The sequence below is a fragment of the Amblyomma americanum genome, chromosome 9 (genome assembly GCF_052857255.1).
Source record: "Amblyomma americanum isolate KBUSLIRL-KWMA chromosome 9, ASM5285725v1, whole genome shotgun sequence".
Taxonomy (NCBI): Eukaryota; Metazoa; Arthropoda; class Arachnida; order Ixodida; family Ixodidae; genus Amblyomma; species Amblyomma americanum.
The window spans coordinates 74,141,221-74,166,839 of NC_135505.1; the positions used below are offsets into that span (position 1 = coordinate 74,141,221).

The 25,619-nt window shown below is 41.7% G+C and overlaps 1 protein-coding gene across 1 annotated transcript; it reads right to left on the reverse strand.

Moving 5' to 3' along the window:
• Positions 1-736: 736 nt before the first annotated feature.
• Positions 737-24,104, reverse strand: LOC144104740 (chymotrypsin-1-like). Its single transcript, XM_077637909.1, has 8 exons — positions 23,922-24,104; positions 22,283-22,310; positions 21,541-21,614; positions 19,821-19,924; positions 13,740-13,878; positions 10,926-11,043; positions 2,932-3,083; positions 737-1,491 (listed from the first exon to the last, which is right to left on the reverse strand). Exons 1-8 carry the CDS (start codon positions 23,997-23,999, stop codon positions 1,267-1,269), a joined length of 918 nt encoding a protein of 305 aa, XP_077494035.1. The 5' UTR covers positions 24,000-24,104; the 3' UTR covers positions 737-1,266.
• Between the last annotated feature and the right edge of the window lie 1,515 nt (positions 24,105-25,619).

Genomic DNA, 25,619 nt, shown 5'->3' on the forward strand with positions numbered 1-25,619 from the left:
GACCCCAATAAAATGATATAGCCTTATCGCTTGATTGGAGTAGAAACTTTGTGTTTGCGTTTCAAAAAGGTAAGGACATGCTTTCGAGCAACTTTGAATGGCAGGCATTGAGTAGAACATATTTTAATATTCTTGGGAATGTTTTCCGAAACCTACACCGCTTTTCTACCTGCACCGAGCGATATCAAGACGCACATTACCCAATAATTGCGACGTCCCAAAACCAACTATTTCCTCGCATGAAGAACCACTGCTTGGCTGCGATGCCGATATCATCAGGAATGCGTTTGTCCACGTTGGCCAGACGGTCGCGACATCAAATTGCTGTATATATCTGGCACTGAGCGAAGTCGGAACTGTCAGCGCAAAGTCATTTGTAATTATTATATCACTCTAGCTCATTTTCATCACAAATAGAACATTAGGCCTCCTGGGAAGCAAAAAAAAAACGAATACGCAAAACGTTCAGTCTGTGGACCCTTAAGGAAGTCCACCTAAAGCGCTAACTGATAACTAAGACGCCGAGAAATGACAGTATGCACAGTTAGCTTCAGCAGTGCTTTATTTGAAGTGCACGCAACGTGCAAACATTATGCAAGCAGCAACTATCTGACACTGTATGTAAGAAATGAAAATATAAGAGCTCACTAACACCATACTTCACCAAAATGAAAACAAAATGTATGTGTTTGACAGTATTGTAGGCACAAAATTGCGCCGCTAACAAGATGGACAATCACTCCATCACAAAAGGATTGTCTGCATTTTTGGCTTGAAGATTAGGTTTGCTTTATTGGACGTCTGCAACTGTTTATTGATAATTCAGCGAAACATTTATTTCAGATAACCGCGTCAAGAAGATCTGCTTTGGCGATATGTCCAACGATGAGCTCCTTGTTGAACGGTTTAGCAGCATTCATCATGAGTGAACTCATTACTGCTTTTGTCGATGTATCCCATGCGGTATATGCAGCACGCGAGCAGCGTCTCGTTAAGTCTCTTCATGTCGTCATTCCTAATGCATTTGTTCCTGCACTACTTGTTTTGCTTCTCTGCTCAACAATGCGGCAGCGTATTTATGAATGTGCCCCTAGTGTCGAGGCACACGAGCCAACGGGAGGTTTGCTCAATATCAATCTATGTGCTTGCAATATGTTACCTTGTTCGGAAAAAGGCTGTTGAAATCAGTGCATATATGGTGATATATCCGGAAAATTTATTGCGGTTCTCTAGAAGGAAATTTATTTTGAGAGGATTTTTCCGACATCATCGCAAGCATGACCCATCGGCGTCTCCCCCGATGTTTGTAACTATATATTCCCATTCGTCTATATTCCTGAGGTGTTCATTGATCCATAGACGAAACGGCGATACACGAGTGTGCACCGTCCGGGCACGGCTCTTTTTGCCCGTCGTGACGAAGGACACAATTCCATACTGCACAGACTTCCCATTCGGTAGAGCTTTTGTCACAGGGCTGCCGGAATCACCCTGGAAATTATAATTCAGAGTGAGAATAAAAAGGCAACAGTTCGTCTCCAGTGATGATTACGCGTTGAGAAGGGTGGTGCGCGGTTCATCTGTGTTCAACGTTCACCAAAGCGAGAGTGTTTCCAGCCAATAATTTGTCATTGCTATTGAATATTCGATTATAGTTTTCAGTATTCTTAGTTTGATTTAACATGTTTTTTTTTTCGCTGTACTTAGACCATCGACGTCATTTAGCTAAAAGATATGGTGGTTCGCTGAGCTCGCAGCCTCATCGGTCCTATCAACAAGCCAGACCCGATTATCATGTTCAGTCTTTATTGGTTTTGTGTTGTTGCCCGCTCGATGTGCACCTAGTTTATTACAGTATGAAAGAATGTAACAGGGCGTTTTCATCCTGCTTGTTTGTAAGGCCGGCCTTTGCTAATACGGATTCCAATGTTGGGCCAATTGCCTGTACTCCTTTGGATGTTTTTGAACGCATGCATTGAATACCAGAATTGCTATTTTCCGTCAACTATGCCGCACTCGATGTGACCGTTGATTGATGCTTTAATAATTTGTTTCTTTAAACCTTATTGCTGACTCGTGTTACTGTCTGTTAATTTGTATTTTGCTTATAAATCCAGTCCTTTAGCAGTCCCAGTGGGACTAACAGTATGATAAATAAAAAAATAAAATAAAGATATAGAGACCTTGATTCTGGCTGACGTACCTGGCTTTGACCTCCATTTTTCTGGCTTCGCATAACTCGTATTCGAATAATTAGACTATCCATAATTACTGTTGAAACCTTTCATATAATCCTGAACTGCTAAATTATAGTTTGACGCGGCAGCCTTATCAGCAATATGCTCGACTGAGCACAAGAGAAAATTTGTTCTTCATAAACAGAAAATTAAATTAGGCGTCCTTGACCCCAAGGTGAAGGGCACAGCACTGTCTCAAAAGAACGCTGTGAAATGGCTTTATTTGTGCCTATCCCACAGGGAACATGAAAAAATTCCCATAGGTTTTGAAACCGAATTTGTGATTTTGCCACTTCAGCTATTTTATGGAGGATGCAACAAATCGCTGAAGCGCAATATTTGGTAGGCATGAAGTAAAAACGATTCTGCATGATAATAGAGATATCTGAACATATTGTCTTTTTTAACAATTCACATGCTTTGAAAATTCGCAGGAAGGAATATTTCATGTTCTGTCGGAATCATAATACTTCCTTCATAGGATCATCCTTTGCAATAGTAGTATATTCCACGTCATCTAAGAGAAAACCGCGAAACACCAAACATCAGTGGCTCCACACCTAGATTCCATTCTGCGCAAGCAAAGGCTTTCCAGTCGCTATTTGAAGGAAGGCTAATGTTCTGAGGCTGGCGTCAACCCATGAAACCACAACCAGCATAGTTTTGAAAATGAATTATGACGTGATATACGTACCATCCATGCCAACTGATGAGGGTTCCAGCTGCACAGAACTTTCGAACTGCTCAACCGAAGGCTCGGCCAATGTTTAACGAGGGCTTTATCGCACTTTTCTTCTGTTAATGCGTTCGTGAAGTAGTACATAATATGTCGGGGAACCTTGTTTTCTGCACAGAAAGAAACTCAGTTGAGATATGGAATTTATAACTACTGCAATTGTTGCAAAATTATTACAAACTCAGAATAGTATGCTTGTACCTGCCGCAATTCAATTAAAGTAAAGGAAAGGATTTTTTCTGATTATCATCATTATCACCAGCCTCACGTCGTGCGGTGTAGGACAAAAGACTTTCCCTTTGACTTCGATATGACTTTGGCTTGAGGACGCTGCGCCACAGCCACGTAATTGCTAAGAAACGAACTGAAATGAATCGTGGCCTACAATGCGCCGCCTAGAGGGCGCACCGCGCTAGACGATCGTATGTATTGCTAGTGAAAACGGAAGAATTTTCTTGCGAATGCGTCTGATGTGAGTGCGCGATGTGAACTCTAGGAAAAGCGAGTGAGTTACGAGGTAAACCTTGTCAAAGCTTAAAATGCAGTGGTTATCGGGAGGAGGACTAGAGTCACACGGAATAATCGGCACGCCAAAAGAAGCTAAACATTTATTTTTGGCTAGTTGTTTTTTTAATCCTATCGTGAAGAATTCGTTGTGTCATTTAATTTTGTTTAGAGAAATGCAGTCGTACTTCAAATTGTTATTGGACTTCGATTTGACAACTACGACATATGCTGTCGGCAGGGTGCTCGGCATTTTCTTTCTAACGCTGCTCGTTAACGCTAGAAAAATGAACGCGCAATAATGAACGAGTTTGTAAAGGATGTCCAAAATAAGGTGTTGAACTTATACCTTGATGTATTGAAAAATAAGGTATTGAAAATATACCTCGAGGAGTACAGAAAAGGCATTATTGTAAATTCGTTATGCTGCCAGGCAGGAACAGGATAAAAATAATTATAATTAAGCACTTAAGTACAATTTATTCCTAGCTTTTTTATTCAGAGGAGCTATTGTGCATGTTTATATTTAAACTAAGAGGCAGTGACATCGAATGCCTACTCTACTGGCAAATTTCAGAAATGCCCTCTGTCCTGACATCTGCGCGTCAAAAATTTGAGACGAAGCCTTGTAAGTACACATGCGAGACGCTTGTAGTCAGCACGAGGATTCTCTCCTTTGTGACGCAGCTTTCAGCATGGCGCTCCCCCACACAAGAGTGTGGATCGAGTTCCAGGTGACAGTGATGACTTTTTGTTCTCGGCCAGCAAAAGAAAGGAATCACGGTGAAGGTGGCGTGCGGCGAGCGCCATTTCTTCAAGCAATTTTCTCTGATTAGACCATAAGACCTGATGCCGCTTTAGACTTTGCTCGCGGCCAAGCAAAGCGGTACAAGACTGCTGACCAAGAGAGAAAATTTATGACCATCATCTGTATCTCTACATACTCCTCATGTTAAGAGCCATACGCCATAGCTGCGACACTTTAGGTAGGAACTTCATGCGAGCCCAACGACCTGGCGTGAGCAATTCTGCGGATAGTTACAAAATTCATGCGCAAAAAAAAAGATCGTGAGTGCCACTGTATCTGCGTTTTTAATGCAAAAATTCGCAGTGAATGTATAGACTGAAAAGTTCTGTGATAAACATGAGATAATTACATATTCTGGGATATTTTTTTCTCACACTTTATGTCTGCTCGCCCAGAAAACCCATTGAAAAAAGGAAGTTTGACGTACTGCTTTTTGTATCTAAAAATAAATGTTGGTCGTAATCTTCCGCTTGCTTTAAAGTCGTTCCATATGTCGTCCATGTGGGGGTGATGAAGCGGAGGACGGGGGCGATGAACTGAGACAGGAAGTTCCTACTCTTGAGCATTCATTATTTCTAATTATACTCCACCGCACTTTTACTCTCCAAGTGATATGAAGCTCGCGAGACAGATGTGGAGTCACTATGTACACAGAAAAGATATATGCGTTTACCTCTTTCAATGTTTCAATAACGACATTCTTTTTAATTTTATTTTCTTGACGTGTGGAACATCTCCTGTATTAATTCTGTAATACTTTTTAAGGGCAACTTTCTGTCTCACTTCTTAACATCATCCATCGTGAGCGTGGAATTTGTCCGATAAGTAATAAAGCAACGAAAGTCATCTATAAATCGAAGATTAGTAGTGAGGTTTTCAGCAATAAATATTATCCCCGCCGTTACTCAGTCCAGTTTCCTAAATTTCTTCCTGAAACTTGCAGTGAATAATTGAGAAGTGAACAGTTCTCCTTTCACCCAAACTTTCCAATTACTTTTTAACGTGTTTATAGAGGATTATTATCCTGGTGCGGTGCCTAAACACACTTCCTACTATATTTAGATATTTTCTTCTAAACTATGGTTCCAAATGTGAATACATGCTGATGTTTCGACCAAATCAATCACATCCGTGTCACGAAAAAAGCAACATATAGAGGTTGCTTATTTTCTGGTTATCGCATATTACCTCAATAAGGGTGCGAATATTGCTTATTGTAACGAAACCTTTTCAAATGCCAGCAAAATACTTCGTTTGCAGAAGCCTAAAGTTGTTGCTGACCTATTAGCCACTCTTTTAAAAAATCCAATATTTTAAGAATACCTTTTAAGAATCGATACTAATCTGATCGAAATCCTATTTTTAAAATCTTATATATAGGCTTTCTTAGTAAACAAAACACTGTCACCGTCATTCGCAGCTCTCACCGCACTCTTGGGTATGGGGAATTGCGTACACAACACAAAAGAATTTTTAGCGCTATGAGCCACCCTCCATGAAGACAGGTTTATCTAATTAGTCCGTTTGGTTTTTCAAAAACGCCTTTGTATTTTCACCCTTCCATTCTGTAGAAGCTTTCTTTATAACGCCTTCAGTTACAAGTCACATGTCCCTTCCTAAAGGACATGTTTTTTATTTGCATCACAAATTTTGCAGCATATCTTTAGAATCATTGCAGAATTTTTGCGCTACAATGCTTTCGCATTATTCTTCGTAATCACGTTCTGGTTCTTCTCTGAGTGCGTTTAGTTGGATTTTCCGTGCGCCCAGTTTCCTCTCTACATCTCACACGCAGTCTACTTTGAGCAGCACATGCATCGTACTCTCCATATAGCGCTTCCTGTTTGCCGCGCTCACATATATTGGTTGAGCGTTGACAGTTTTGCTTGTTCACTTCTCACGTTGTGGTTCGGCATTTCTGCTCTTAGCGTGCGTTAATTACATTTTTCCTCTCAGGGGAAACCTTCTCCGTAGTACTTTGCCTTGCTACCTTACTCTCGACTTGTATTGCACACGTCTTGATTATATTCCCCAGAATCAGGGCGAGCAGATTGGCATGTTGGTACTGGCTCATCTTGAAGGACAGCGCGGAAAAAGAAGCGCTCCTCGTGTGCTCGTTTAAGTGTCTCGTCTTTTTCAGCACTGTCGTTAAAGAATGTTCCCCTGAATATCGTTCCTTAGTTCTACACTATGCTAGTTGCTCTAAGATAAAGAGAGCATAGGTTAGCTAGAGATATTCTGAACACCATTAATTTCAGTCTTACCGTTAGCTAGTTTCGGAGCTTCTCCCTCACTGCTTCAGTTCGTTCCCTAGCTAGCTCTAGATCTTACCATGTAATATTGTGTGCTCTTTCTTTGCCTAGAACATTCACAATGTTAGAGATGACTAAAAGGGAGAACAGTATGAAATGTGCAACAAATTTAGTCACCCTATTTGAGCTCTTCAAACTCTATTACGTTTTCTCTCTCTCTCATAATAGAGGATTTGTGTTTCCAAAGCTAATTCGTTCTTTAAGGTCTTAAGCGGTCTTCATCAGTCCATTCCCAGAAACACTGCCGTAAACGCCGCCTGCCTGGCCACTGGAATCATTCTTGGCTGCCGGTTGTCAGATAAATCCCAACAATGACGCAGTTTCTGCTGATCAAATGTCCTCCCGCAGCCAATTGAGCCGCCGCAAAGGTATGACATCCCGGCGTTCAGCCACAGTGTATGATTTTGAGCTGCATGCTGAGTGCTCACTTCAAACTTAAACACCTTAAGTGCCTTAAAACGATGGAAGGCTCGGATAAGGGATCTTGCCTTGGAGAAGTTTACAAATTTATGGGAGCTTTGATGGTTGAAGTTCATAGCTTAACCGCAAACTCTCTGCCCTGAAGGATTGATATGGGCGTAAGCACATATTTTGGTCTAGAATATGCAATGTAATGCAATGAGGAATCATAGTTGTCACTGCGCTATCGAAAGAAATTTGTTCTGGACATACCTTTCACTGCTTGAGGTCAATATTTATTTACATACCTACATCATTAGTGGTACTTTCTATATGTGTTTACTGACTGATTACTCGTTTGCTTAGAGACTATGACTAAAAATATTTCGCTAAATTATTGTTGTTCCGATACTCCAGCCTTTACAGAACTGATTGACCAACGTTAAGCACGGAAAAAGACCATTTCATATCCTGTTAATATACAGACCCTGCAGGCCCACGAGACGAAGGATGAAAGTTTTCACCAAGGACAGTTCTGCTCAAAGGTATGCCCGGAGTGTGCCAAACTTTTGGGATCAAAGTCTTCAATCGTAGATGCAGCGGTGCTATCCTAGGGCCTTCCTTGCGCGCAAGGTTTAGTGTGAGCTTCATATGGCTCAACGCTAGTAGCAGCCAACAAAAAAAGAAACTCAGAAAAGTACAAGAATCACAAATTCCTCGCTCCTTGAGCTTGACTCTGCGTTTATTATCAACCCTTCATCCTCACCCACATGCCATGTGCTTTTTCCACGTGCCGTTGCTTCACTTTTGATACTATCTTTGTGCTATAAATCGGAGTAACTCGTTAACAGATACTTCAGCACGATTGAATTTTTTATGCAGATAATGCTCTCTTATGCTGAACTCCTTGCACAGATTACAAAAGGAACTACTGTGCATCACGCATAGCGTTCTTCTCCCTTTGCAGGATCTGTATGTAGGAACGATAATTCTATTTGGCGTTAGGCGTCGAGCAGTCTTTATTCAGGTCAGTTTGCCAGAGCGGTTGCTGAGGGGTTATGGCTCTCGGGTGCGGACCCAAATAACGTGGCTTCGATCTCAGTCTTGGGGGTCCCATTTTGACGGAGGCGAACTGCTAGACGCCGCTGTCCTCTGCGATATCAGTGCACCTTAATGAACTCTAGGTAGTCGAAATTTCCGGAGCCCCTCACTACGGCAAACCCTATTGCATGAGTCGCTTTGTGATATGAAACCCCTAAAAAATATGAAACCTTTTCAGGTCAGCTGTTTGAAATCTTCCTGATTATTCTTGAGGGAAATGCTGGCATAAATGTTTCCAGGATAAGCAAGATCACTATACGAAATTCCACTCCCATTTGCCTCAATATAGTTGCTCATAGCATTAGCACATGATCATATGCGCAATTACACAACATAAATTGTGATTTAATTATAGAATCTGTCTGTCTCTGCAAGTTTTGAAAGGGAGCCGTGATTGTGTTGTGAAAGTGCAGCGCTGTAGAGCTTGCTCATTGGTCAGTTATGCATGACTACTACTTTCCTTATAGAGCTTAAAGTACGTTTAGAGTCGAGAGATGCTGCGTGGGCTTGTTCAACAGCTCCTTTTTGTGGCACTATTCTCTCTCTGAGCTCTCTGATTTGTTTTGCTTTTCTGACAGAAATTTAACAATTATTAGAAATTTCTATTATTGCCTGTGTTTAGGGAAGCAAATCTTGACCGACACAATTGATTAACAGCTAGCTGTTCGCCATTTGAAATGCCCAAATTGCTCTCAAACATGGAGTGGTTCTGCAACAGCTCTGCTTCTAGGACGTTCATACCGATACATGGGCATATTGGTACACTAATTCTTTGATGTCCAGCAATAAAAAAAAATCGCGGACCGCATATGAAGGCACATTGAGAGCCGGCAGTCAAAAACATTCTTTCTACGAAGACGTCGAGCAATCTTTCCTTATTCTCGTGTTTTCTCACTGTGTACCTCGAGAGACTTTAAAGATTAAACTGGCTCTCGCTCACAAGCCGGCTTCTTTCACCGTATCGAAGTTTATGAAAGATATGGAAACTATGTGGATATATTTACGGTTCGACGTGTTTGGGAATTTCATATAACAGAAAAGTCGAATTTTACATTGTCGACTCACTTTGGGTGGGAAACACTGCTGAGCTCAACTTCACGCTGGTGACTCGGAACTTCCGTCAGGCGATTGATGCCAGATTTAAACATTTTCTCTTCTGTTTCCGAATTTTTGGGGGTAGACCACTCAACCTATCAAAAAAGTGTTGAGTAACTACGCTACTTTATTTGCACCGTAATCCCCATTTAATTGTTCAGTTCGCATTGGCTTCTCGGATTCCATGAAAGAGCACCGAAAGAAGGTAACCTAAATTAGGAGAATTTTTCGGAAAACTGGCATTGTACTCTGCTTCGGCCTTCATTTGGGCGTATGCCGAGAAGCGCATACTCTGTCAATTAATCCGATACACTCAACGAATAATAATAATATTAGGAGGTGGCTGGTCCACACAGGTTTAAAACCAGATGTTCGAATTTGAGTTATCTTTTTTTTTTCTGCGTAGTTCAATAAATGAATAATTCACTGCTTTTCCTATTGCTGCAGCATTATCTCGTACTACGCAGTATAGGTATCAAGGCGTCCATCTTTCACCAAACCTTTCTTCCGCAGAACACATAACCACCATCTTAGCTAATGCTTCCCGGTCACCAGGTTTCCTTCGCCGGAACCTGCAATGCACTACCCCTCACGTGCGTCAAGAAGCCTACATTACTTATGATAGACCACAGCTAGAGTAAGCTTCATCCATCTGGTCACGTCATCAGAAATATCTATTAGAGAAGTTGGAAGCTGTCCAGAATAGGGCTCGTTTCATTTCGCAAAATTACAGTTATCAGTCCAGTGTAACCCAACTAAAGATCGAAATTTCGCTGCATCCGGCGTCTCTCATAGCCTGAGTCACTTTGGGACGTTAAACCCCCATAAAACAAAAAAAATATATTCGCTCCATCTGTTGCAAATTTGTCGCAACATTGCTCTTTTATCTATCTTTTACAAATACGTCTATGCCACCAATTCACCGCCCACACATCTACAACGTCGCTCCTACTTATCACTTTGATTACATAATAGCTACAGCTATGCCCGAATTTATGGCAACACACATGCTTTCAACTCCTCGTCACTCCCGCGTGCCATCCATCTCTGGAACATTCTTCCGGATTGCATCGTCGTGCAGGTTAATCATGACACCTTTCGTGAACAACTACTCAAGCACTTCATTGATAACGCTTAGCACGTCATTTATTTACTCACAATTCATATAACTTAGTTTTCAGCTGCTTGAGACTATTGCCTCTTTTGTTCTGGTGAAGCGCAGCTTTCCTCATGTGTGCCTGATAGTCTTTCTTTTGCCTTTGTATAACTCTTTGTGCATTTCCTCTATCTTTGTTACTTGACGCATAGTTGCTTTTTAATTTTATCACCTTTTGTGAACTGCGATATCTTGCATTAACTAACTTTTTTCTGTTTTGCTGTATTTTTACTGTTTTTTATTTCTAACCAATTTTGCACAAACTTGTGTACTGACCCCCCTTACACAATGCCTCCGGGGAGGCCTGTAACATATCTGTAAATAAATAAATAAACAACAGTGTATTAAAGGTGATGTTTCCACAGCTTGTTTATTGCACTCGAACTCCAGCCATTAATCAGAGCACAAAAATAAATTGCGGCTTTTTAGGAGTAACTAACCAGGTACTCAGACTCTTAGTTGTCCGTATGCGCTTCTCGTTTACCGAAGCCGGCTTAACTTATGGAGTGTTTGCGGAAGCTATTATATCAATGTGCGTCATAATTACAGTCCATAGTAATCATTGCGGTACACTTACTGAAGTTCGTAGTGCCATATCCAGCCAAAAGCATTGGACCTTCATCCGTTCTTTCGTATTTTCTTGGTAAGCAGATTGGCCTGACAAACCTGTTGAACTTTGGTAGGGTTTGTTCGAGCTGGAAGAAAACGGCAGCCTGTGAGCTCAACTCCTGCTTTAATTATTACGGTGGACAGTTGGGCGAGTGGAATTTGAACCAGCTGAAATTGTAGCAACCCATAAGGAGCGACTTTCACGGGAAATCATCGAGACTATTTACGTATGAAGAAAGCGAAGTCCAAGTTTTAACACACCATCAATTTATTTAACTGCAAACCAACTAGCATACCTAGACTGAACTGATTTCATCAAATCAGCCCACCTTTTTTTATTTATTTAGGCATATTACTCATCTTTCACTTCATAGGTTTTATGCCCTGAGGCAATAAACATCGCTTCACAAAAAATTTACGTGGAACTGATTTCTTTTAAACTTCTTTAGGTAGTTCTTGAATGTGACAATGGGGTTCCTGCTTTTTGTACCATATCTCTTCTTACTCAGAATTGCCATCTTTTGAATTTTTCGCCTGGCGCTTTTTGCTTTTGCCCTGCGCTTTTCATAAAATTTCAATTGTGAAGAAACGCTCTTGTCATGTCTTGTTTCATTTTTTGGTCCTGCTTTTCGCGATACCTCTCACCATGTTTCCTACTTAATATTGCGCGGTTCAGGCTTGCTCAGATATTTTCGTAATGGTGCTGAAAAGGTCAGGTAATTTTCACAACATTGCATACATACATTTGCTTTTGATTCACTACCGGTTCCCGAATCTTTTAATGCATGCTGTAGCAGGTTTCAACGCTTCTAAGAAATACCTGTTTGGCATTTTATGGCCACTTTTAATCATTTTCTTTTTGATATTCTTTCCTGCAGAACTAGGCGCCTTATTCAGCTGTAAGGTTCTTTTTGACATAACCAAACAATCGAGCGGGAATATAATAGTGAAGGAGACACGTACGTTTGGAAGTGGGGGGGGGGGGGGGGGGGCTGCAATCAAAACAAAATAATTTATTTCAAAAGCCTACAGCCTGCCTACCTTACACGAACACGCCTGCGTGGAGCCGGCATTCGCAGCACAAGATAGCATAACGTGATGAAACGCGCGCATGAAAAATGAGCGCTCATAGACTGTGACTTGCCAGATACGCTAGTGCTTCAACTTTCAGAAAGACTGTTCTGTAGCAGTTCATGACAAAGCTTCCAAATATGAAACGCATCCGATGTTTGACCCATGAGCTGGACACAATCGCGTAGTATTGTAGGTCTCCAAATAAATGTGTTTCGACTCACATGAATGACTGCGCTGAAAATAGCAAACTCCTCGTCTCGTACAAAAGCGAAGATCGCTAAGAGTAACGTTTTTTTAACGCAACAACGCATCAGGGCAGAGTGTACTTAAGGACGCGCGACAGCGAGACATTTTAAAGCTCGTATAGACTAAAAGCAAGACGACTTTTCTGAAGTCCGGCCCCTAGCAATGAGTTAGAGGACACAGCATCTGTTAGAATTGGCTTTCTTTCACAGACAGCAATAGTGCTCTTTATAATGCGCCCACATTCTTTTTTTTTATACCGGTATGCGTCTTTTCTCTTACTTCGCTTTAAACGTTGTCATCATACCATGGCACGCTAAGATGACAACATATTTAACATATATTTCTTACTAAAGTCTACCTTGTCGTGCGCGGCCAACTTTCGCAACCAAATGATAACAAGAACAGCGTCTGCGCCAGAAAAAAAATACTGCCGATTTTCACCACAGTCAAAAGAGCCGATTGGAGCTTCACGGCTCACTCTGCATATTATTGAGTGATATCCGTAAAGAATAGATTATATGTGGCACTCAACATACTTTGTATATAAATTTTAAATATAAACAGGTTTGGGACATTAAATTACATGCCATTTCTTATATATTATTAATAATGACGCAATCTTCACGACGCGTACTAAGATAGCGCCACTGCGATCTCAAGCAGAACTCTCAAAGAGACGAGCGTCAGGTGAATATATACCTAAAGTAGAGTGGGCAAGATAAAAAGAAATAAAAATAATTTTGCTCAGCCCTCAGCTTCACACTTATTTCACGCATGCAATCTTAAACACTTTCATCTGTATCGAAGCCACAATTTTGTGTGGTATTGAGAAGCCTTAGAAAGGTGCTACTTTCTGCTAGAGCGTTGCAAGTGTGCCCCTGAGTTTTATTTCAGTAAATCTAATAACAAGTATCTGTTTGGGCCTTATACTGCTGAACATGCTAATCTTACCAACATAGCACGTTCTTAACAAGTTGATCATAAAGTAGGCGTTGCACAAACACAACAGGACGAGCCATTTCGGGGAATGACGCCCTCCCGGTGTCATTCAAAGAAGCGCTAAAATTTATATCCAGTCGAATTCAGAGTCACGTTCTATGCAAAAAAGCAAGAAAATGCAAATATTTATGATTACCATGCTAATGAGCCGTATTTTCTTGGCAAAATCTATGGAGCCTTTGTTAGAAGATGGGCATCTTTACGGTAGGCGGTGTTGTTGGCCCCACCGTATCAATTCATTGCGGAATAGCGCAAGTGATGTAAGCTCTTTCGCATACACGCTAAACCTGACACGCTGAACTCAGCACACAAGTCTTCGTACACGCGTACTTTGTCCCCGAGAGGAAGCAGTCATATAGAAGTTCCGTATATGTGGCTTATTTCCGACTTGAATACGCACAGACTTTTAACAACAAATGCGCTTCCAGAAAATCTTCACACTCCTGAGGGCTAATATACGCACCTTTAAAAGAGCGATGTCATATCCTTTGTATGCGCTTAGGTACTTCTCATGAATGACACCTCTTTCCACCCGGATGCAGGGACCCTTGTTGCCGACGGTGGTGTTAAAGAAAACTCGAATTTCTTTCGCAGCCTGGCCTCTTTTACAGTGTGGAACATGCAAATTGCAAGGAAAGATGATTCAGACATTACTTTTTTTTCTCAATGTTCAAAATATATCAGTCTACTTCTATAAGTTTTTTTGGAAGAAAAATGTATCGCGAAGTTTGACGCTTGATAGTATATTGTAATCCCACTTACAATTCCGCCGCCTGCAAAGCATAGGACGAAATATGCAGAAATATTCCTTAGGTTATCAGAGTCACACCGATGTCTGTTGCACAAAGTATTGTGGTGTATCGTTCTCTTGCCGTAAGTGAAGGCATTGTTAAAAAGAAAGGGGTGATATAAAAACTGAGTGGCTTATGCAGGTTTCCATAATTGTTTTTTAATACCGGCTTCGTGCTTCGCCGGAAGAGAGAACCAGCTGCTACATTTATAAAGAAACAGCCTGCAATATTTCACAGTTCTAACCATCGGCGAAGATAATCTTAACGCGCACTGTATTTGAATAATAAGAAGGAATCATGTAATTTCGTCCGAGAGATTACAAAGTATGAATCATGACTTGCGCAACATTGCTCCGAACAAAGTTTGAGTGCACAAACATTCTGCATTTCTTGATTCAAAATAATAGGAGCACTCGATTGGGGATTCACTGCAAATGAAAAGAAGGCATTTGAAATGAGCACAGTGAAGGTAACCTATCTGAAATAGACGTGTTGCTTATCCAGGGGACTTAGATAAAGAAAAAAACGCAAAACGTAAATATTTGGTCTCTTTTCTTTGTACGAATTACAGTTCTCATGCTTTCACCTAATGAATACGTACATAAACTTTAGTAAATTGTTATATGCAACTACCTTGTCGCCGTAGTTTCCATTTAGATGCAATCTAGACGCTTGCATTCCCCGAAATGTTTCAAAGCTGTTCTCATTCTTGTGACTTCTTTGCATTGTTTCACTGTAGTTTCAAAGCTGTTCCCATTCTTATGACTTCTGCGCGTTGTTTTGCTGTAGTTTTCTAAGACATGCTATAAAAATTGACAGAAAATCTCGCCCCTATTTCAAGGAAGTATGCACACTCGGAGTATGTGTTTCACCTTAGCTGTTTAGTTAACAAAATGAAACCTATTATCTGATTTGTCGCCTTAAATGCGTTGAAAAGATATAAAAATGATTCGCAAGTGCGAGATAAATCAGCGTTAGCTAAGTTGTTTTCTCCTATTTTTTCAACAAACTGGAAAACCAACTTGTACTCAATGAAAGGGCGAATCGTTTGGTCCTACCGGCATCTCTCTGCAACCATTGGTTCGCCCGCCACACCCCTCCGAAGATTTTGAGGACCAAAGGTTGTCGGTAGGAATCTTTTACACATATACCAGGCTTTCACTCGACTAACAAGTTTGTTCGCCGATGGGCTGATTCATTTGTCACCACTCCAAACCATCTTCGCCAAACGGATGGGTGTGAGGTGCACACCAAATCGTCGGGTGATTATTTAATGCGGTGCGTCGGCGGTAGTGCGTCGAAAGCGGAGCGCTGCGCGTGCCAGCCCAGCGTTGTGCATGTGCACGTGCGAATGGTGTGTGCAAGGCGGTGACAACGAAATGCGTGGCGAACACGAGGAGCTGAGAGCTGACGTGTCAGGAAACCGAGGTGTGAAGGGAGACAGCGCAGCGGAGATTGTGTCATTCAAGCGTGGAGGTGGTAGCCGTCAGACATTGGGTCCGTGCTCCGGGGGTCTTCCCTTGGATCACCGACGCAAGCATCCTCCGTCACTTTCAAGTTTAGGGGCGGTAGCCGGTGGAGTGAGGGTTCGTGCCAAGAGGCTCCCTTGGATAGCCTGTATTGAGCTTACGGCGTTTCGAGACGCCGTCGGCGGCTCCTAGCAACGCTTCTCATGCTGCCGCCAAGTTCTTCAGGACGTTGACGAGAGACTACCAGCAGCTTCTTGTGGTCCTCTCCGCTCGTACCGCCACCTGGCTCTCTTCCGCCGCTTCCTTCGACGCAACGCCAGCGACGCGTCGCAGTTCATCAACCCTCCGTCTTGTTTGCAATACATCCCCGCTTCACCTGGGACTCTCAATACCTGTTGAGGTCTTTCCTTTAATCTGCGATGCTGTACGCGTTTTCAGTATGTTTTTCTTTGTGTTTCTGTTTTTTATTGTCTCTTTTCTTTTAAATAATAAATATGGCTTCGTTTTCTTTTGTTTGATCCTTTTGTTATCTTAATCAAAGCTGCAGACGATAGCGTTCCTGTTCGGAAAGTCGGGGGCACGTTACCAATTCGCGACTGTGGACCGCAATTTTGTCACCAATGGCGACCCTATGAGGCACTAGTCTCGAAACCCGCTCAGATAGTAAATATATGGCGGAACAGCAACAAAAGGGCTGACCCGGACGCCATGCCGGTGCGAAAACTGCTCGTGCGGTGACGTGAGGGGGGTATAATTTTGCAGAATGCTGCAGCAATTTGATCGCATAGGCGGCCGCCATCTTGCAATCTCGGACAGACAAGAAATGTTCGAATGCGAACAGTAAGAGTTGACGCTCTTAAAACAATGTCTAGTTCATCTCTGTCGTTGCTGAGGTTAGCTCACCTGAAAGTGATGTATGCAGTGTTAAGCACGGAATGATGATCTAAAAATACAATTGCGTATTCCGCAGTGTAGGCTGGGCGTAGGGCGTTCGGAAAAACAGAGGTAAGCTCTATCTCGCGGGAATTTTGCTCTAGCGCTAATGAACGCAAATAATCTTGAAGAGCTGTGAACATTAATAACTGCTGGTAACCGTCATAAGGAACAGTTATATGCAGGCAATCCAGAGTACGATGAGCAGATATAGTCTATAAGCATGTAAGAGAAAACAAGGCATAAGCAAAAATTTGAAGTGTGCGTTAAGATAAGAAGGGCAATGTCAGTACCAATAAGGATGCAGAGTTGAAGGAGGTTTGGAATAAAGTAAATGTTGTCAGGCAGCCGTAATAATCACGACGATAATGATGGAGGCATTAGTGCAGAAGAATTGGACATCCTGCCAGTAACTAAAGTGTCGAAATATTTAGATGAAAATCAGAGGAAGAAAGCCAGTGTTGAGGATCAGTAAACTGCCGACATATTGAAGGACGGCGGGCAGTTTATGCTAGAAAACCTGGCTTCACATTATACGCAGTGACTCTTGTCCTCTAGCGCACTGGAGTCATGAAAGAACGCTAAATGTAATTTAGTCCGTTGTAAAGAGGAAGTAAATGACTTCAAGATAAAAATACCAGTAAAATTACTCTTTCTTTCCCTCAAATAATCTGCTAAGGTAACGCGTGGATATCAAAAACAACCGTATAGATCAATAAACCATAGTACCATGCGAATTTTTCAAACGCTACTTCAAGATAGGCCATTTTGATGTATCGTTCATAAGGTAGAATTTTCTTTTGCAATTTAGGGATCCCCTATACAATGTTTTCATAGGTTATTAAAAGGGAGGCATACACGCAGGACAACGGAAGCATACACGCAGGGATTAGGGAACAGAGTTGAAGAAGCGGCATATATGAGAGTAATAAAAACACATATAGCGTCTGCGCAGACACCGTATTTCTCTATAGAAAAAATATAGAGAACCCAATGAGGAGGCGTATCATGAAGGTTTGGTTTTTTTAATTGGTTTTTGGTATTTAGGGAAAAGAAAATGGCGCAGTATCTGTCTCATATATCGTTGGAGACCTGAACCACACCGTAAGGGAAGGGATAAAGGAGGGAGCAAAAGAAGGAAGGAAGAAGAGGTGCCGTAGTGGAGGGCTCAGGAATGATTTGGATCACCTGGAGATCTTTAACGTGCACTTGCATCGCACAGCACACGGACGCCTTAGCGTTTTTCCTCCATAAAAACGCAGCCTCTGCAGTATCATGGGGGGGGGGGGGGGGGGGGGGGCTGAATTGTATTTTATATGAAATTGAGAAAAACCTTAAAATACGAGACTGGCTCAAGACATTGCATTGCTATATAATTATAGGTTCTAATTGCATTGCATGATCGAGAGCCTAAAAACGCAAAACAAAAAGGTGATCGTAAAAGGTGTTCTGAAAAAAACTAGAAATGCCCCTCAACATGGCTAACGACTGAGTGAGATGGAAATGATTCCTCCTAAAGAACGCAAAGCTCTTTTTTTCTGTGAATGAGAATACTGGAGCACTGGTCTCTACATCCGAAATTCCAAACTGCTTCGAATCAACGGAGTTTTTATGAGAATACATGGATTTTTGGCAGGCATTTACCGCAGATACCGACCACGACAGTAAAAAAGAAATAGGAGAACCAGAATGGCAGGGAGTGCAGTTGGTCACTGCTCTCCCATCATGAATTTCAGTTTACCGGTATAAGCAAAGCATTTAACAGCTGTATCTATCGGTACCGACCATTTGCGCAGAAACGTAGAGGCTAACGACAAGGGGAAAATTTAACTTGAGGTCAACGGGTTCAGCAAAAGGAAAGAAAATGACATGTGTAACTTCTGGAGCCAGGAAGAAGAGAGAATAGGTCGTGTAAAAAACGCGATGTAAATCAATAATAAGACACGCGCGTGGACAGGGCATATAGTGCGAAGGCAAGATAACCGCTTGTCCTTGATGGTAACAGACAGCGCTACAACAGAAGGCAATGTGTAACAAGGGGCGACAGAGCGTCGTGGGGGCAGATGAGATTAGGAAGTTTGCGGTCATGGGGTAGTCGCAGCTTCCACAGGACATGGATAATTAGAGGGACGTGGGAGTGGTCTGTGTCCTGGAAGGGGTGCTGTTAGGCTAAAGAATATAATAATCTTTTATTCAAATAACTTTTTGCCTGGAGAGTGCTTCTACTTTTCTTGATGACACGTTTCATCACTGACTTACCCAGGGTTAGTGGCAGAACGAAATCAGTTAAGCAAAGCTAAACACAAGCATTAAGTGAATCACAAATACACGAAAAATTCACGAAATAACGTCATTGCGGCGACATTTCCATGCAGTTATAATTTTGCAACCACAATGCTCATTCTTGCGCGCACGAAAAGCAGGCGGCGCTTCAGACGACAGTACGAGCATGGGCAAGTAGCTTGCTACCCCGAATGCTTTCCTCTGCACTTCCCATTCTTCTGAACGTAATCTCTGTCTGTCCAGGGTCGATGACAGATTTCAACGTCAAGCATTCCGCCTCATGTACGACGAGAGTTTGCCATTGCCAAAGCTTCGGGTGACACTTATGACTGTCGAATCTCGGCTGCTGACTGCGGCTGACCCAGCCGTCCTCTGCATTTTATGGCGCCAGGGCTTCTCACCGCGCATAACCTCTTTAACATGCAAAGAATACCACAGATAGGTGTGGTTTTTCAAACTTGTCACATCTGTTTGGTGCACATCACTTTCAGCCGCAAGGCACTGTCAGCAAACGAACCTCTAACTGCCCAGCCCAGTGCCACACCCGTTTTATGCTACACAGAAGAGACTACCATGGGCGCATGCGGAGTGCTCTTGCTGCTTGCAGTTCGATGCCTGTTCACGGTCGACAATGGCCATCGCTGCTGTGGTCTTTGGACTAGCTTTCTGATGTAAAATTGTGATTTACGCCTTAAATGTGGAAAATGGTACTATGAAGAAAACACGCTTTGTAGAGCCCCATAAATGGATTAGCAATAGCATTCTAATCAATTATGCCTTGCGAAATTGACAAACGGCGTTGCAAACTCCCAGCTGTCTTCTGGTGACATTACTATGCGAAACCATTGAAATCTATTGCTTGTCTTTGAAGAACTGCATTTTTCCTCTATGATACATTCCCTAGATAACCATCTGCAGTGTGGATTCACATGAACAGACTTTGATATTTTTACTCCAAAAAAACGCTGAAAGTTGCCACTACTTGAGTTCTTTCTTTAATGAATCCCGTTCCTGAATGTATTCAAAAGTAGGGTTGCTATCAATAAGGCAGTAGTGTAGATTTATTACCTTTTGTAGACACAGTGGGCAGCAGTGAGAACAACGTTGCGTGTTATAATGCTTCCGCCGCAGAACCTTGCATTTCTCCCGACAGGAAACATGAGGATTTTCACCTGTTTGTGGAGAATAAATGTGCTCTCAGACTGAAAAATAACATGCTGCTTGAGGGTTCATTTATGAAAATTGAAGGCTCTTCTCAGTGTTCAACTTGTTTCTCATGAGAGTGAACTTTAACGCTGCGAATACTGTATGGCCCATTGCACGCGAACTACTGCCGGTAAACTCCGAGTGAATGGCTGTGTTGCATGTAAAGAGGCTCACAGCGCCTATACATATGTTCTGCTCAGCGCAAAATAATTTTCTCCAATTTTCAATTTAGACCACTCTTACTGTTAACTAATGATTGGCATGTCATTTTGATTGTATGAAACGGTTAACCGTTTTGCATTTCTTCGTGCAGAAGTTGAAAACTTTAAGTGTACCATTTCGCTGCTAATTTTAGGCGGCTGTAATTAGTCATATCACTCCCTCTGGCTGAAATATTCAAGGTTATGCTTTCGAATAAAAGTATACCAGCCAATCAATAAATATACTGGTAGAAAGTGTGCCGTGCACATTGTTAGTACAAGTGGGAGTTCATACTGTTTTAACCCAACAGGCCTGAGTTTGTGCTGTAATTTCAGTCTCGAGGGTTGGGATAATTCAGCATTGAATTTTCTGTTGAAATGACTCTGCAAATTCAAACGTCGACTACATAAAAAACCAACAGAAAACTGCGAAAACCGTTCGTAATATTTTGAAACTTTACTTGAAATTGAAAAACTAGACCATTTACAAATATCGTTAAAGCGCATTCTGTCTGCGCGTTAACGCACATTCCGGCTGCAGCAAATCAAAAGTGCAAATTAATATTGTTTTTTATAAGAGTGTAGTTTGAGAAAAAATAGAGGGTTAGTATACAAAGACGATCTAATGTGTGGTGTTTTGCAGGCTTCCAATCAAAAGTAAATGGGGAAACGTTCTTTACCAAGGAGCCAATAAATCTATAAATTTTTACTGAGCTTCGTTCCAAAATTCTCGCACATATCTCTCAATTGTGCTTTCACCTAAAGAAAAGGGAAGTCTATTTCTTCGCTCCTTCCGTGAGTATAGTGAACGGCGTGTGTGAGATTAACTTTCAAGTCATATTAATTCAGCCATTAGCAACAATCCTCAGCAACGGTGAGCCTGTGCTTATTTTTGAGTAGCTTTCTGAAACTCACCACATAGCACAATAATCAAGCATGCAATGAAACTTTAATCACAATATTTAATGAATAAGTCTCATATCAAACCTAAAATCCAGTTTCTAATTTTTACCGAACCTAATATTTTATGCCTCTGTTTTGTCTCCACTCGTTGCCCGTCTTGGAACAAGAAATATGCATTCTTGTTTACTCCTGCATGCATTGCGCATTTATTTTTAACTGCACAGACCGAAATATTGAAACAACTCTCTCCTGGTTAACAATTAATGTCGCCATCATTGGTTGATCGCGCCATGGAAGTCATGGTTGCGACCTGCATCCTATGTTTTTGCCCACTGTCAGACCAATATTTGGCTGGCCAAATGCAGAGGCAACATGCAAGCATTCGTCACTAAAGTCAATATGCCAGGGTGACACTCTGGTTCACTAAGCAAGCTGCAGGAAAGCGATGCAACGTCTTTGTTTTGCAACATAACTCTTACCAACCAAGGCACCTGGACCTTTGCAATCTCATTTCCGTTGATAATTTTACCGATGGGTTGTGAGAGCCCACAACCTAGAACATAGAAGATAAATATTACATGCAAAAAACATCCAGAATCGAACAGTAGAACAAACATACAATGAGTAGAAGTTCTTCTTCAGCTAGCTCAATGAGATGGAAGGTAATTGATTTCCTGAAGTCGATAACCTTACACACATCACCCAACAGCAAACATTCCATAAGACTTATGCGTTTGGACAAGAGGAATAAATTTCAACAAAACTTGAGGAAAGCGAAATAACTTTTGAGCTGAGCTACATAACCTAAATGTAAAAAAATATCATTATATGGTGCGAAAATACTTCTTTGTACCATTCATGGCTCCAGGATTTTAGGAAGATCTATTTGTACACTATTTGACTTTAAAACATCAAAAATAACCTGTACACAATCTTATGTACAATTTCTTCTTGTGTGTTTTCGTGTATCACATTTACAACGGTCCTATCGTATATTTCTCGCGGAGACAAGCTGTTCTCCTTGCTCATATCCTCCTCATGTTTCCTTCCAAGAATTATAATGTTCACACAACCATAGGATGCAGTTCAAGCTACCTTCCCGAGTTCATTAGAAATCCGTCCTTCTAGAGGGCGCTGATAATCTTTGTAGTTTACTGTTCACAAGAATAGAAAACAAGAAAAGAATAACAAAGTTTACATTAGCGAATACTGAAAACTCACTTCGCACATTCACTCGGTAGCGCCTTGCCTGGGTCGATACATGTGAAAAAAGAGCGAACATAATTTGTCTATTAGAGCCTCTTCGAAAGGAGCATTTAGCGCGAGGTATAGAAGGCTAAAAAGTATGAAAAACGGAATTAATTCTGCGCTACACAACATCAACAGGGGTAAAATTAGTGCTCAAAACTGCGCATGCATGCAATTCCTTTCATGTCATTGTCAGCTTCTGAAGCAACAACAGTCTACGGGGGTCTTTAGAAGCAGGCGTAAAGAATAACTCGCTTATTTCACTTTGTTCTCGCAATTTTAATGAAATGGAGGCGAAACGCTAAGGCGCCCGTGCGCTATGCGATGTCAGTGCACGTTAAAGATCGCCAGGTGGTCGAAATTATTCCGGAGGCCTCCACTACGGCTCCTCTTTTTTCCTCTTTTCTTTCACTCTCTCCTTTATCCCTTCTCTTACGGCGTGGTTCAGGTGTCCAACGATATGTGAGACAGATACAGCGCCATTTCCTTTCCCTAAAACTAATTATTATTATTATTATTTTTATTACTTTTTTTAAAGAGCCCTCTGTGAAAAGCGCAAACGGCTTTTATAATATTGGATATTGCAGCTGAAATGGGTGTTTAGATGGGGCTTTCCGCTAAGATAAATCAAAGTTGCAAAATGATGGTTTATTTTTATTTAACGAGCTCTGAAATGATTTCCAAACCATAGTCCTTCGGCGTATTTGCACAAAATCGCAAGGAGGAAAGCTTGTGAGTTTTCTGCTGGCTCGTTGACAGTAAGGGAGAAGATTGGCGTGCAGGCAATGAAACTTTAGTGCTCTATTTTTATTCAACCTTAAGACTCACTTTTTCCTTCTTCTTCGGTTCTTTTCTTTAGAATTTTTTCGCGGCCTTCTCGCATTTGAGCGCTACACCAAGCCACTCGCCATTTATAATCTTCCCTCAGGTTCGTCTGATATGTGCATTTATTTCATGCTTCAGGCTACGGCATTACGGCGTTATGCGAAGTACAGCGCTGAGTGTGGCGTCAGTCATGCCTTAAATATTACAGTTACTTCTAGACCTTATGCACATTCAATACACTCAGGATAAAGGCAAACTTTCCGTAACAATTTTTGTGCAATAAGAGAAAACTGTGTTCGGCAAACAAGGTGATCCAGACTTGCCAAATGTGCCATTGGATGCGCTGCAGCTGCTTCAAAAAAAGAGCAAGCATTTTTAATGGGATAACTTGTGTGTGCAGTTTGAACATTTTCTCAGTTGAAGGACATAAAAGTGCGGCTCCACGCTTTGTAGTGCGGATCTAGAGTCGCTGTTGTTGTTCTCAAGAGGAGCCCTTCTGTAGCAGCACATCTTTAAGTCATGAAAGCACTGTTTTAACACCGTCTTCTGTTGTGAAGCTCTGACAATATCGCACGAGCGCTTCTACATACAACATGTTTCCGAACAAGCGGTTCCTTGTTTGCACAATTCAAAACTTGCTGACCACGTGAACGCTCAGTTCATTGATTGGTTGATGTGCATGCGTGTAATTGTTTTGAAAGTGAAGGTACCCGGCAGTGACGTAGTTTGAAGTAAAGAAGCGCGCTCTTGTCTAACAGGTCCAAGAAGTAGAAAATTATCTGCTTACCTGCACAGTGAAAGCACTGAGCACAAAAAGCGTAATGGTAATGGCATCCTGAAGCGAGCTTGTTCGACAACGCACCATAGCGCTCTTTCTCAGCAACGCAAAGAGCGAACCTTCTGATCATTGGCAGATTTCTCAGAGGGAGGGCTCCGGCACGCAATCATCAAACTTTGTGGGTAGTCATGATTCCAGTGACACTCAAGGTTTGCCAGAAGGGGACAAAGACCTCCTCTAAGGCGCTTCAGAATAGACTCTTTTGTTATTGCTCATAGTGGTGTGGACGAAATGGTTTCTACTACCGCCTCAATTGCCCCACTCAATGAGCGCGGAAAATGACAGGTGTTTCACGCACAGATCTTTAGATAGCACCACAAAAGCGAAGATCCGAGAAGGGTACTTTATGATCAGTTTAAGTGTAGCTATATAGCGTCAAATTGAGGAGGTGCTTCAGAAGCAGTCGGCTGGGTTATGACTACCGCACCTTGCTGACTAGCGGGCGGTAGATATACGAATTTTTAATTGAATCGCTTGAAAAGTTTGGTGCTTCCAAGCAGTCTTGAGGGCTTCGAACAACCGCTTCTTTTCTCAGTCGTTCATTGCGTCATGAAATGGCGCGGTATTAAACGCTTGAGAAGTAAATTTTGAAGACAAAACAATTACATTTCAATAGAGGTTCACTACAAAGATTAACCGCACAATTCATTCAATCGAGAGCTCAAGTATGTAGTAACCTCCTGCTCGCACTATACCCATTTTCATTCCTTCTTCATTCAAACAGCTTGTTACTGGAACAATCTTTCCACTAGTACCATCCTTCATGCAAACTCGGACCATTTCAAGTAAGCACCGAAACAATGTTTCATTAACATCAGGTTGCTAGCCCAGCCCTCATATAAAGCCTTCATCCAAGGGCCCTTCAGGAATTTGTAATAAACAAAAAATACATGCCTTAACATGTTGGCAACCATTATACTTATAATATTTTCTTTTTAGTGGCCAGAACACTCAACCAGCGAGCTGCTTCACTTGTGGGCTGCAGCTGAAGTAATCCCCCTCCAGGCAACGGACAGCCGCAGGCTCCAAGAAAGCAGGAATCTCGTAACTAAAATGAAGTATTTAGGTTTGCCTGGGGATTCTACCATAAAAGAAATAACGCTTTATCGAAAACTTCTCCAAAACGGCTAGTGACCTTTCTCCTGCTCTGAATTAAGGCAACCGCTTAAACCTGTGTAACGCGCTTCCAGATAACAAGTGAAATGGTATAAATCTCACTGCTTCGAATAGTGTTAAAAATAGTTGACGTTAGGTATTGAATTGAACATTTCAATTAACTTTGGCGTTGAAACAATCATATGGATTTTAAAATGTTATTCACTTACGGCCAAAAATGATTTCGCCTTACTGAAGTGCCAATAAGAAACAAGGGTATCCAAAAATACACATTCAAAATGTCTTGAGAAGTCGCAAACGTGTGAGAAAAAACACAGTAGGGAATTACTCAGAGACGTGCTCTTCAAGGACATGAATTACACTCGAGGACTACGAAATCTCCCTGAGTGAAGAGTTCCAGACAAAAACGGTTGGCGCAAAGAAAAGCTACTTGAACACCTACAGCCGCCCTCATTTTTAATAATATAGCGGGAGCGCCGACCAAACTGCTGGTCAGCGTCTTATAAAGGTGATAAGAGTGCAACACGGCTA